General features: G+C 36.6%; 1 protein-coding gene and 1 long non-coding RNA gene across 2 annotated transcripts; both read left to right on the plus strand.

Moving 5' to 3' along the window:
• Positions 1–91: 91 nt before the first annotated feature.
• On the plus strand, positions 92–1,640 carry LOC146723244 (uncharacterized). The gene is made up of 2 exons (XM_085482719.1): positions 92–493; positions 1,062–1,640. The coding sequence occupies exons 1-2, from the start codon at positions 92–94 to the stop codon at positions 1,638–1,640; spliced, it is 981 nt and encodes a 326-aa protein (XP_085338845.1).
• An 11,773-nt stretch (positions 1,641–13,413) lies between these two features.
• LOC114934877 (uncharacterized) lies at positions 13,414–14,225 on the plus strand. Its single transcript, XR_014924676.1, has 2 exons — positions 13,414–13,663; positions 13,865–14,225. It is a non-coding gene; the product is annotated as an uncharacterized LOC114934877 (long non-coding RNA).
• The last annotated feature ends 373 nt before the right edge of the window (positions 14,226–14,598 follow it).

A 14,598-nucleotide genomic window follows, 5' to 3' on the forward strand; every position in this document is an offset into this window, starting at 1 on the left:
GAGGGGAGGAGGAGGATACATAATCATGATGATGCGAGATGTCTGATGTTAGTGAAGTAATACCTCTCGACTGACTCACATCGAAGAGATCATGTCCGCACCAACGTTTGTCGACCTGCAAGGATTTATCCTAAACAAGCGATTTATCGTGAAGAAAGCGGCAATCCTGAGAAGAGGATATATCATGTCGCACTATTTCTTCGCATGCCCTGTGCCGTGGAGCGTGCTTATAAAGTCGGAAAGGCGCCAGGCCTCATGGATAACTCAGCATCATCACAGCTTGCAATGGGAGGATGGAAATGTTCCATACTGCATGGCTCAGCGCTTGATCACGGCAGCTATCAATGGCATAAATGAACAAGACGAGGAGGAAGAAGAAGAGTCCTCTCTCGTGTATGTAAAAGGACTCGAAAAGCGAGAGTGGCTTGCCGAAATAGTGGACGATGTGTGCAGCGGTTTCATGATTGAGACCTTGGATGCCATATATGAAGATGTGCCTGCATTAAATAAATTAGATCCCACATATACTCTACGATGTAATAAACATGTAAAAAATTGCGCGTTACAAAATGTATTTAAATTATTCAATTGGTGGTCGGCTAATCGCGACGATCATCCGTTTTTTGAATAAACATATTATTTACATACTATTCTCTTTGTTATTTTTCCTAACCAGATATTTCTAAGAATTCCTTTTACCCCCACTACTTTTAAAAATTTCTCACGCAATCGTATTTTTAAGAATTTCTTTTACCCCCACTACTTTTAATAATTTGTCTTTCCCTCCAGATATATTTCTAAGAATCCCCCTCTCCTAATATTTTAAAAATGACCGTTACTCGATTATTAGTACCTTATTATACAATCAGTCTTTCGTCGACTGTTCTAACTGACGGTTCACTTTTTAATACCCTCGGTTCAAAGAAGCAGCAGCAGCATGAATTACTACATGCCGAGACATGAAGAAACGTGCGAGAAGAAATGCGACGAGTAAGTATAACTTTTTTGTATCTTTTATATATTTTATATTTTTTAATTTTATTTTATCTTTTTTATCTAATTTTTACGGCGTTTCGCTGGAGCCTCGTGCGGTTCGCATACTTGGAAGACGATACGCATTGACGGCAACGGAATTCAAATTCCTCGAAATCGGCATCAGAGTGGATCCGCCGAGTTATGTGGAGATCGCCATAGGAGATCATCGGGGAAAACAGCTATTACTATCTCTTGAAACGTGGAAAGGACTCTACGAGCAACGCCACGCTATTCACAATTACCTGAACAATGACTCCTCCTCCAACAACGATGTGTATAATTGCATAAGTGTCGGGCCGCTAACAGTGCGATTTCACAAGATAAACGGCACCAAGCTCATAAGTCTCGAATCAGCGGACGTGCGCATGATGAAGGTCGAATCGACGTTACATCGTATGTTCGAGCTCGATTCATGTATTGAAATAATGTTCGATCGTTTGACGAGGCTCGTCACAACGGTTGATATCAAATATACTCAATTCTCCAATATTGCATCCACTGTAACGAATGCGAGAGAATTGTCGAATGCGATACGCGCTAGCAATGCCTTCAACATGCACCAACTTGTCGATTGCGAGCTGGTGGCTTTAGTTTTTAATATGTAATAAAACTATATATAATTATGTATTAAATATAAGATGAATAAATACTTATATGTATATATCATGGTGTACTTTATTTGCGCTCCACCCGTTACATACTTTGCGAGATATAATTATTGTGTCAAGGACATTGCATTCAGCGAGAAAAAAATCGATATTTTTATCATACGAGATAAGACCATCCATGCAGCGACAGCGAGAGAAAATCGATAATTTTATCTTACGAGGCGTACGCCTTCGAGAGTGAGTGAGAGAGAGATCCAAGCCTGGATTCAGCACGCATTTGATGCAGCGTGATAGTAAGAGAGAAGACGCACACATTTAAGAGTGAGAGATTTGGCGGCTCGGGCCTGCGGCGAGAGAGATCCAAGCCTGGATGTGGCGGCTCGAGGTAGCGGCGAGAGAGATCCAAGCCTGGATGTGGCGGCTCGGGCCTGCGGCGAGAGAGAGATGTTGCGGCGAGAGATGCGACGGTGAACGAGAGATGCTGCGAGAGAGATCCAAGCCTGGATGTGGCGGCTCGGGCCTGCGGCGAGAGAGAGATGTGAAGGAGGGAAACATTTTTTTAAATTGTTAATATTTTATTCATTACTTTTTTATTCATATTTTTTACATTAGTTTTTACATAATTTTATACATTATTCTTTATACATATTTTTTCTATAAGGATATCTAAGGAAAGAAGAAAGGAAACATTTTTTAAATTAATAATTCGCAGAATTATCTTATCTTATCTTGGATTTTTGGAGAAAATTTAGATATCGCTGTAATAGATATCGCTGTAATAGATATCTTATCTTGGATTTTCAGAGAAAACTTAGATATCCAATTGTCGGCGCTCAGCCTGGATTAAGAAACGGCGGCAGCCATTCGTAGAATTTTTATCTTATCTTATCTTGTTTATGAAAACTTAGATATCGCTCAAAGACGCCGCTTATATTATCTTGTTTCTAAAAATTTAGATACCGCTCAAAGACGCCGCTTATCTTGGATTTTCTGCGAAAACTTAGATACCGCTCAAAGACGCCGCTTATCTTGGATTTTCTGCGAAAACTTCGATACCGCTCAAAGACGCCGCTTATCTTATCTTATCTTGTTTATGAACATATCAGGTAACATGATCCCCTTATCTTATCTTGTTTATAAACATATCAGGTAACATGATCCCCTTATCTTATCTTGTTTATAAACATATCAGATAACATGATCCCCTTATCAGGTAATCTGATATGTTTATAAACAAAAGATAAGCTTATCTACTGATAAGACCCCCTCCCCCGCGTGACGTCACCCCCTCGCCCCCGATTCCCCCCGCCCCTCACCCCCCCTCATTGCCCCTGGGTTAGAACTCCCCTAGTATTACTACTCGTGACAATAAATGTAATGCCTGAGTTTTTGAGCCACTGCACTGTAAACTCTCTTGTATTGGAAAATAAAGCACTTATTGTTAGTTTGACACTTTTAACAGTTATGTATTTGGTTTTGTCTTTAGAGTTTGTATACTAACTTTTTGAACACATTGCCAAGATTAAGCAATAAAATGTACTTCACTTATAAACTGGTTAAATGAACTCACTCGCAGAGGAGCTGCAGCACATTTGACGGAGAGATTATTAATGTCATTAATTAGTAGTTTGATTTTATTCTGATCTTCTAGCTTAAGACACTGCAACAGTGCCAATTTGTCCATTATATAATCTCTGAAAGCTTCTGAGACACAACTCCATCTGCGTACTTTAATCTTCTGCATAACGACATGGAAAAGGACTTCCTTTTTGCAGTGATTGATGATGGCTGACTTGAAAGAAAACCAGAAGCGATTGACTTCTACTGTGGCTAAATCTAGCCAACGCCGTGCAATCTTAGTTAATTTGGATGTGGATAGGTTGCCAACATCACTACCGGAGACAGGTTGTGAACTTCCGCAACATTTTTTATTTTCTCTATACAATTTTCAATGTCTTCATCATCTGTCTCATCTCTAAAAGTGAAGATCTGCGATGATAAGAATTTCACAGCTTGACCTGTAGTCGCTGAAGAGATATCTGGAATTCTATTAATTGACTGAGGCTCTGGATCTTGATTAAAAGATAATCCCATATTATTGCTGAGATATGACTGGTTTTGTGGGATTCCTTGATTAATGTGCATGGCAGTGAAGAATTGTTGAATTAATATCTGTTGGTATGACATCTGCAGTAATATTCTCTGCTGCTGAGCCATTTGCTCTCTTTGCATAAAAAGCTGTTCCATTATTAGCGAGTTTGATTGTGATTGAGCTTTGTCCACAAAGTGTTTGTAGTCCTGAGTCAAAAAGAAAAATAACAAAAGCAGAATCATCTTGTAAATTACTACTACTGCTGCAGCTTCAGGTGAATGGGCTTCGTCAGTGAACCCTGCCACTTAGGTTGCATTCTGTCTGAGAGGCTCATTCCTTAATAAGTGATCCAACTATTGCATCGACCCATTGATGATAATCCTCTATAGACAACTAGATATCATATTTTTTCGCTTCTTTTCTTAGAAAGGAAAGCAATAACTTTTTAAGTTGCTCTCTTATGCGCTCGATCGATGTACCGGAAATTGACATAATGTTTCAATAACCGCAGTGCCAAAAGAGAAACACGACACAAGTTCTCCCGCACACTACCACCACAATCCAAAATGACTGACAATCGCAACGCGCGCCCAAAATTTTCAAGATTGGGAACGACTCACAAGACAATGTCCGTTATTTTACAGCGCTATATACTTTATAGAAAGTCTATTAATATTATATAGTAACTGCAACAGATCCAATATGGATAACGTCACGAACGGATTTAGCGTGGTTAACACTACACGCCGCGAACAAATCTAACGCGGTTATTGCTGCACCCCAGACAAGTTTAACTTAGTTAACGTCGCAGGCAAGGTCCAAGCAATTATCTTTGCACATCACAAACGAGTCCAACACGGACGACATCACGAACGAGTTTAATGCGTTAAAGACTGCGTATGAGTTCAACGTGATTGATACCGTAGACAAATTAGATGTGTCGCCCACTCGCTCACGCAGGCTTTTTTCTTCTTCCTTTCTTCTGCGCTCACTCTGAGATCTCGGAAATAGCACTGCGCATCCCAATATGGCCGCTTCTTCTTTAAATATAATTTTCCTGTGTACAAGATGACGAAGCCAAAGGACCGGTCACGTTTCAATTGAGAACGGCCATAAAACCTATAAGTCAATGGCAAAACAATCATATGCGACGATAGAAACAATCACCGACGCCGGATGTATTACTTCCCGTTAACACGCAAAATAGGCTACATCAACCGACGCAAGAACAACGACCGACGTAACGCACAAACAAAGACTGAAGCCAACCCGAAGAAAAAAAATTTTTTAAGAAACATCCACTTTTACGTCTGAGGAAAGCCTCCATCCCACTTCTGAGGTTGTAGAATGGTCTTTTCGTAGAGGAGGTTCAGAGAAAACGTTGAAAAAAGGCAAACGTATAGAATGTAGTAACGTGGATTAGGTAGATGCAAAACACCAAGACCCGGTTAAACAATATCTTTATTCCCTTATCTTAACAAGATTTACTCATCTGACCGACTCGCGTTTGCCCTTTCTACATTCTCTGAAGGCAAAAGCCAATCACCTGCGATATCGCAGAACGCATGCGCCTATGTTCCATGTAATTGCCATGCACGCTGACAACTACCGTCATCTTAAAGTATGGTTATTCCTTACACTAGTATTCAACACATATAATAAGATATCAAGAGTGATTAATTAATAAAACAAAAATTTTTCTAATGCAAAAATTTTGATGAATTATAATAGTCAATATGTGAAAGTTTTAAAGCTATTTTTTATCTCTTTCTTAAGTTTTTTTAAATTTTCTTTAACATTATTTCTGAATTTTTTCCACAGGTACCAATTTATAGCAAACAATTCAGGTACACATTTCTATCATTCACATATATCGGTGCATATGATAGATGGACAGTATGGATCCCTCATTGTACGTGATCCGCCACAATTGAATCCTTCTAATAATTTGTATAATATGGATCGTCTGGAACACGTAATTGTTATTAGCGACTTGTTTCATGAATTATCGTTAGAACGTTTTCCTGGTCGATATAGAAGAAATCGTGGACAAATTCCGGAAAATTTCTTAATCAATGGCAGAGGAAATTGGACGGTAAGAAAAAGCTCATCTCTTTGAAAACGTTATAAAATAATAATTTGAAAATTCAAGACTTATGTAATTTAAAAGTTTATTCACAACTTCGAATTTGTATAATTATCAAATTACAAAAAGAGGGCAAAGAGCCGTAGCAAGAAAGTCGTGCTATAAAAATAATTGACTAATATGTCAAGTGAAATAAAAAATAAAACGTTTCGGTTTATTTTAAACCATCTTCAGTTAAAATAGAGTTACAAATTATAATCATTTAAATATTGAGGCGCAGTGAAATAACAAATACAAAACGCACGCATTATACGATAAGTGTCGCATTGGAATTGGCCAAGATATTAAGTCTTAGGAACAAAAAACTGTAATACAAAATAATAATTACTTGTAAACAATTCTACTCGACATCATATGAAGATATGACTTTTTTTAAAGAATAATTATTATCATATTAAAAACAGAGAAAATTCTACTAGATTACAATAAGCCTACATTATACAGTGTTATAAAATTTAAAAACATATATAAATATAAATGTAAAACGGTATTATAAAATTAAAATTAATACTGATTGAAAAACGGTGTTATAAATTAAAAAACATGTTAAAAAAATTCATAATAGACTATAGTTTACGATAGAGATTGGTGGTGACCACATCAGTTTTTTAGATATCGCCATTTCTGTTAACAGGGGTTTGTTGGTTTTTGACTGGTTTTATAAACTCTTTTCTGGGAGGTTCCTTAATTTTCACTCTCACCATCCCATCTCTCATAAACAAGGTGTGATTTTTGGCTTAATAGATAGAGTTCTTAGAATTTCGGACCCATGTTTTTACGAAAAAAATCTGGTTTTGATTATTAGTTTCCTTCTTGAGAATGATTATCGCTACCTTTAATTTTTACTACAATCAACGAAAGGATAAAAAAATTAATCCATAAATGTAATAATACTGACCGTTCCACTAGCAAAATTAATAATAACTTTTTTACAATACCCTATGTCAGAAATATATCAGAGAAGTTTCGTGGGCTTACTAAAAAAATTTAATTTTAATATTTCTTTCTCTTATTTTAACTCTTTAAATAAATTTATCAAATCAGGTAACGATAAACTAAACAACTCGTCTCGTAGTAATGTAGTATATAAGATAAAGTGTTCGGATTGCGAAGCGTGTTGGACAGACAAAAAGGAGACTGATAACCAGAATCAAAGAACATCGTTCTGATATTAACAACATTTCATCCCCTTCGGTCATTTCCACCCATAAAATAGAATACTATGATATATCGTGATTTCGATTGGAACAATGTGGAAATATTGGATGAAGAACCGAAACTTTGGGAAAAAATCATATCGGAAATGGTACATATTAAAAGACAATTTAGGGGTTTGAATAAACAAAATGACACTGACAAGGGAAGTTCGGCAAGTGTAAAATTCAAAAAAATCTGAAACTTTGTATAAGTTTAGAGTAGATGAACCTAATCACGAAACAATTTTTTTTAGCTGCTGATATTCGGTTTTAGGGGTGCAGCATCCCCTTAAATAAAATCGGTGTTTACGTTTTCAAGCGAATATCGCCGAAATAATGAGAAATATAAAAAAATGTTTCCAGCAAAAGTTTTATGGTTTCGAAAGCTCTTTATAATGGCATGATCATATTTTGCAAAAATGTTTAATTTTTCAAAATACCCCCACCACGTATCTTTTTTTTTCATATTTAAATTTTTCTTGCAACTAAAATTAAAGTTTATTTCACGCCAAATTCAACCATATATAATAAAGTTGCGATCCGTAAACGTGTTTTTGAGAAATAAACTGAAAACATCCTTACAGGGTATGCTGTCAATTTTATCGGCCCGCTAATTTTGGCTACGACTTCTCTTTCTCCCCTTCTCTCTGTAATTTTTCGCAATACAAGATAACGATGAAACAAATGTTCGTAATAAATCTAATCACGTAACTGATTTTTGTATATTACACATTTTATAAATAATATAGTAGTCAAAATATATCGTAAGAGAAAAATCAAAGTTATCGATAAAGTAATTTCTGATTTAGACCTTTGGTAAAAAAAATTAAAGATTATCGTCTAGAATGAAATAAACACGGATGCACTAACGTATATGTAATATTTCCTGTTATGTACGTCATTATATTTATGAGAACGGTATCAACTTTGAATAGTTGAAAGGTTGAAGGATTATCGAGATTGATGTGATGCAATAAAAGGGAAGGTTATGGGAAGGCTATCTTTAATGTTCGTTTTCCTTATACAATTAGTATAAAAGCCATCCGCTTCTGCATTTCATTCATGTTATTTAATATATTGTACGTGTGATACTTTCTGTGGGAAAGTTTCATATAACATTTATTCAAGCATTTATGTCAAAATGTTGGCCATAAATACGGCGAACGTTATAAATTTGTTAATTACAACGTTTCACATTGCAAATCTCGCTGTCACTCCTGTTAATCATCGTGAAGTAGAACTCCACGATGCAATTTCAAATTTAATAAGGGATTCTCTAAAAGACGATATTACGATTGAATATGATTGGGGACTTGATTTTGATGATCCATCGGAACCTCAAGCTGTACGTAGTTTATTTCTCAAAAACACGTTTACGGATCGCAATTTTATTATATATGGTTGAATTTGGCGTGAAATAAACTTTAATTTTAGTTGCAAGAAAAATTTAAATATGAAAAAAAAAAGATACGTGGTGGGGGTATTTTGAAAAATTAAACATTTTTGCAAAATATGATCATGCCATTATAAAGAGCTTTCGAAACCATAAAACTTTTGCTGGAAACATTTTTTTATATTTCTCATTATTTCGGCGATATTCGCTTGAAAACGTAAACACCGATTTTATTTAAGGGGATGCTGCACCCCTAAAACCGAATATCAGCAGCTAAAAAAAATTGTTTCGTGATTAGGTTCATCTACTCTAAACTTATACAAAGTTTCAGATTTTTTTGAATTTTACACTTGCCGAACTTCCCTTGTGAGTCGCTATCTGAAGATTATTTGCCAATCCTGTACTCGCTTCCTCCCCACTAACTTGTCTCAGTTCCCCCACCCTCTTACGTTTTATTCTTTTTAGGCCCTCTTTTAACTAAAAGTTTGACATCCTAACATTTCTCAGTGGGTCTCTGATATTACTATCATACATAACATGCTCTCTTCCGGTCTCTACCTATATTATATAAGTTTCTCATGCAGCTGTCAATGTGCGTATTCGTTATGAGCTATATCTGTGAGTATATGTTTGTTACTTGCCAATTTTTTAAACATGTTATTTAATTTATAACACCGTTTTTCAATCAGTATTAATTTTAATTTTATAATACCGTTTTACATTTATATTTATATATTTTTTAAATTTTATAACACTGTATAATGTAAGCTTATTCAATTCAAGTTTATTCCGGACTCCCTGTAGGTTGCCGGGGCGTTTTCAAGGGGACCGCCAAACCCCTTACATCCTCCTTCTCCTGTTACAGTATGTTACAATATGTTACATATGTGGCGCTTTATTCTGTTAGGAGCGTTCCCAAACCTCTATGATCCCTTTTATTCCATTCGCACCTACTCTCCCCTTTCCTCCTTCTTCCATTTCTTTACTCCTTGTCTCCAATTCCTCTCCTTCCTAATCCATTTTTTCTCTTTCTCCTTCCAGTTGAACCATGCAGGCATGTAGGGTGAATGGCCCGAATTGGATTCAAACCTGGGACCTTAGGCATACTGTCTTACGACTTAACCTACTGATCTACCATTTCACCCCCTAATGTAAGCTTATTATAATCTAGTATAGATTTTTTTCTGTTTTTAATATGATAATAATTATTCTTTAAAAAAAAGTCATATCTTCATATAATGTCGAGTAGAATCGTTTACAAGTAATTATTATTTTGTATTATTACAGTTTTTTGTTCCTAAGACTTAATATCTTGGCCAATTCCAATGCGACACTTATCGTATAATGCGTGCGTTTTGTATTTGTTATTTCACTGCGCCTTAATATTTAAATGATTATAATTTGTAACTCTATTTTAACTGAAGATGGTTTAAAATAAACCGAAACGTTTTATTTCTTATTTTACTTGACATATTAGTCAATTACGAGGATTACTATTTATATTTCGGGAATAGGAACAAAAACAAATAGTTAAGCTGCGAATATATTGTTTCTCAAAGTACTCGCCACGATGATTGATACACTTTTGCATACGCTTAAACCAATTTTCAAAGCATTTATTCCATTCCAAATGAGGTATCTCCAAAACATGATTTTTGAACGCTTCAATAGCTTTTTCGGGCAATGAAAATCGTTGACCACACAGTTTATTCTTCACAGATGGGAGCCAAAAGAAATCATTGGGTGCCAAATCAGGGCTGTACGGCGAATGACCCATCAATTCAATGTTTTGAGTGCTCAAATAGTCTCTTGTTTGAACCAATGTGTGAGAGCTCGTCGTATTGTCATGATGAAGAACAATCCGACGTCTCTTGTTTGTTTTCCTTATTTCCCCGAAGATTTCTGGCAAACAGATAGTTGTGTACCACTCAGAATTTACTGTTCTACGATCCTCTAGAGGCACTGTTGCAATATGACCAGTTTTTCCGAAGAAACAGGCCACCATTTTCTTTGAAGTGCTTTGTGCGCGAACAACTTTTGTTGGATTTGGTTCATCTTGGAACACCCATATAGTCGACTGCTTCTTACTTTCGGGCTCATACGAATATATCCATGATTCGTCACCTGTCACGATTTTATAAACGTCTTTTGAAGCACCGCGATTGTATTTCTTAAGCATTTCTTTGCACCAATCGACACGAGCCTTTTTTGAGCGATTATCAAATTATGTGGGATCCAACGCGAACATAACTTTCGCACAGATAAGTGTTCATGTAAAATCGTATATATGCTGGTGGAACTAATGCTTAGGGATGCCTCAATCTCACAATAGGTTACATGACGATCTTGCTTAATCATTTCCTACACAGCATCGATGTTGGCACTACAGATAACCGATTTTGGACGACCTTCACAAAATTTGTCGGACAGCGAACTACGACCACGATTGAATTTACTATACCAACAATACACAGTGGTTTTTGATAGAGCTTCATCGCCAAAAGTCAAATTAAGTTGATTGATGCACTCTTGTTGTAATAATCCACGTCAAAAGTCGTAAAAAAATCATCGCACAAAAATGTTCACGATTCAGTTCCATCTTTTGCCGAAACAAAACTTTCAACTAAATATAAAATAAATAAATGTCAAGCTTCACGATGGAACCGTCAGATGGACTCACATGACATCAGTGTTGCCAGTTCCCGAAATATAAATAGTCACCCTCGTATTTTTATAGCACGACTTTCTTGCTACGACATTTGCCCTCTTTTTGTAATTTGATTTTATCGAATAGAGCTTTTATTTTATATTGTATAATTATAACATAACATTTTTTATTGTGTTCCCTAGGGATTTACAAGTCGCTTTTTTCTAATCGGAGCATTCCCGAACCTTTACAATCTCTTATCTAACTCATTACAATACAATACATTATGGTGCTCTTTTTTTATAGGAGCGTTCTCGAATCTTTACAACTTCTCTTATCCAACTCGTTACAATACAATACAATACGGCGCTTTTTTCTGATAAGGGCGTTCCCAAACCTCTACAATCTTAATCAACTTAATCAACTCACACATTACAATTTCCTCCTCCTTCTTCCTTTTCCATTTCCAAATCCTTGTCTTTTTTCCCCTCTCTTCTTCCTTCCACCTCTCTATCATTTTCTCCTTCCGTTCCTTCTCTTTCCTCTCCCTCCTTCTTCTTCTCCTTCCATCTGAACCTGCCTCCCTTCTTCCTCATCTCTCCATATCCTCCTTCTTTACCTTTTCCCGACAGACATGTGAAATGTTTGGTTCGAACTGGATTCGAACCTGGGACCTTAGGCTTATCGACTTTACTTACTGGACCACTTTTCACTCCAAATTTGTATAAATATATAAGCTTATACAATTACCATATATATATTGTGACGTGGCATTTTGCACTCGTCACAAAGGCGGATGCGCCCGGCCGAGAGGGTTCGGATAGCGCTCCGATTTTGGTTTTTGCGGGCGAGCGGCGACTCTGTCGTCGACTCGCCATTTTTGATTTGTTAACGGAAATCGAGTTGAGTCCCGAGAAGGAATGTTGTAGGAAAAAAAGGCACGGAGAGGAGCAAAAGAAGAGGATGGAGCGGCATGGCCGAGACGCGCGGGGCCATGTAAGTCATTGAATTAATAGAATTTATCGTACCAAGTCACATAAGGGCCGTTACTGCTCTGAAATTCCTTACAGCATCGGAGAGCCGACTGTCTGCGATATTGAAGGGAGAAAACAGGCGCCTGCATCTCAAGACAGAGATGACTATTCCCGAGGGGCCCGCGACAGCATCCCGAAGGACCGTTTCTATCCGCGTGCACGAACCCTTTATTATTCCGCGCCTTCTTTCAGCGCCGCTATCTCTGATGCCGTCACATGTAACGTCGACGCACTCGCGCTACTTGTACCCGGGCTACGGTCGATCGGCATTTTTTTTCTTTTTTCGATTTACAAACAGTTTATAATGACCGACGCGAATCAAGTATTTGCAAATAAATAAATAAATAGGTCACTTACGCAGCGCAAAAAATACAATTGGTGCAGGCTTAAGTACCGCTTACCCAGTTACGTGTCCTCTTCTCTGCCTGGCGCCACGCCGCCCCTCGAGGTGCCGCTCCGACGAATATCGTCTCTCCCTGCGTGCAGCTCGGCAGGCCCGGTCACTGTCCTCCAAACTGGCTGTCGTCCTGGTACGTAGCCGACACCCTCGCCGTGGATCCGCACTCAGACTTGAGTCGGTTTCGTCTCCTCCGAGACGTCCGACGCCTCCGGAAATTAATCCGGCTCGAAGGACCAAAATGTTTAATAATAATTTGAGAACTGATGCGCCGGTTGTAAGCCGGCGCGTTCTCTACCCAACGTTTTTTATATTGCGAGATGATGTTCCAGCCGTGAGGCCACTCCTCTGATTGCAGGATGTAACGAAGGATATATAAACCCGTGTGGAATATCCACACTGAATAATTATTATGTTCCGCTCCTTGTAGTAAAGGATTTATTATAGCGGCGTCCAAGTATACCGCTCGTCTGAGTACAAAAGGTTGTTGTCGATACACGCGCAGGTTTATGTATATTTTCGCCGAGAAGTAATTACAGAGAAATGTTGAGAAATGAGTCGGAGAAGCGTTTGCTTCTCTATTTATATTTTGGGGCTATCCCCACGTATTTTTATCCGCGAATCGCGTAAGACCATATTTTCGACTAATACTTATATTTTACGATTGGCTATCTTATGATCGTCGTTGTAAGTACGAAACAGTTTGAAAGGAACGCGTTACGGGACTTTGGACGCCGTCAAAGAGGCCGTGACGACGTGTCTTCGAGAGGTCCCCGATGATGCCTTCGCGAGAGCGTTCCAGGAATGGGAACGCCGCTGGGACAAGTGTATCGATTCACAAGGGACCTATTTGAGGAATATTAGTACAATAAATTTTTTTTCCCGAGCTCAGTACACTTATTTTCCGGACATATATATACAATATATATGATTTTTTACGACGAATAAAATATATGTTCTACTCATTTCTTAAACTTGTGTAACATTCTAAGGCACTATCAACAATTCTCGATATTAGTTTTAGCTATACATCTATAATTTAAAATATCTCAGGAATTATAAGAGAGCGCAGCCTAATTTCGAGCGTTTGTTACTCAGGATTGAATCCTCTATAAGTAAGTTTTTGTACAAATTTATCGAAAACGAGTTACAACGTGCATTTATTTAGAAAATTAAATATGTACATATAAAATTAAATTAATAAAATAAAATAAAATTAATTAATATCATGAATCTCGCAACGTGTCAGTTTATAAAAATTGCATAATATGTATTATGATTTCTCAAGGTATTAAATATTGCGATAATTGTTCCAGATCTGACAGCACGCTTGTCTTGGATAAATTGGGAGAATCTAGGAGTGAATCGAATTCGGCGATCGGTGCTTACAACCCTTGCGCTGACAACCGATAACATGAATTGAATATTCAACCAAAGACCTTTTCGTAAAAAATCGCATGGCATTTCCTCTTTTCTTTGTAAATACATTTGAGTTAAGATATAGAGAAAGGGACGGAGAAAGAAACAAAGTGTCAAAAACTCTTCTGCAATTTCGTTTAAATTTCACGTGCAATATAGAAGAGACGAGTATTGTATTCAGTATTTATACATGTGTAAAAGAACTAGTTAGTACAATTTATAGCATTTGCTTTGGAATAAAATCGATGCTATTCGCGACTCTTGGCTACCTTTATTCTTTATTATTATTATTATTATTATTATTATTATTATTATTATTATTATTATTTCCTATTATTATTATTATTATTAATATTATTATTATTACTATTATTATTAATAAATTTATTTTTAGGTCTGAAAATAAGCCGTTTCCGAGTTATAGCTACTTTTATGTTCAAAAATTGTAATTTAGAATCCGCTTGGCATTTCTCTTTCTTAATTATTTCTAAAATTAAAAACTTTTGTTTTTTAATTTTTATTTGTTATTTTTATTTAATTTTTAATTTTTAATTTTTATTTTTAATTTTTTTAAATTATAATTTTTTTTTATTTTTTTAACTTATTTTCGGAGTAGGCGATTTTTTGGACA

Source organism: Nylanderia fulva, unplaced genomic scaffold (genome assembly GCF_048542155.1).
Source record: "Nylanderia fulva isolate GAGA-0341 unplaced genomic scaffold, ASM4854215v1 Scaffold214, whole genome shotgun sequence".
In the NCBI taxonomy this organism is placed as follows: Eukaryota; Metazoa; Arthropoda; class Insecta; order Hymenoptera; family Formicidae; genus Nylanderia; species Nylanderia fulva.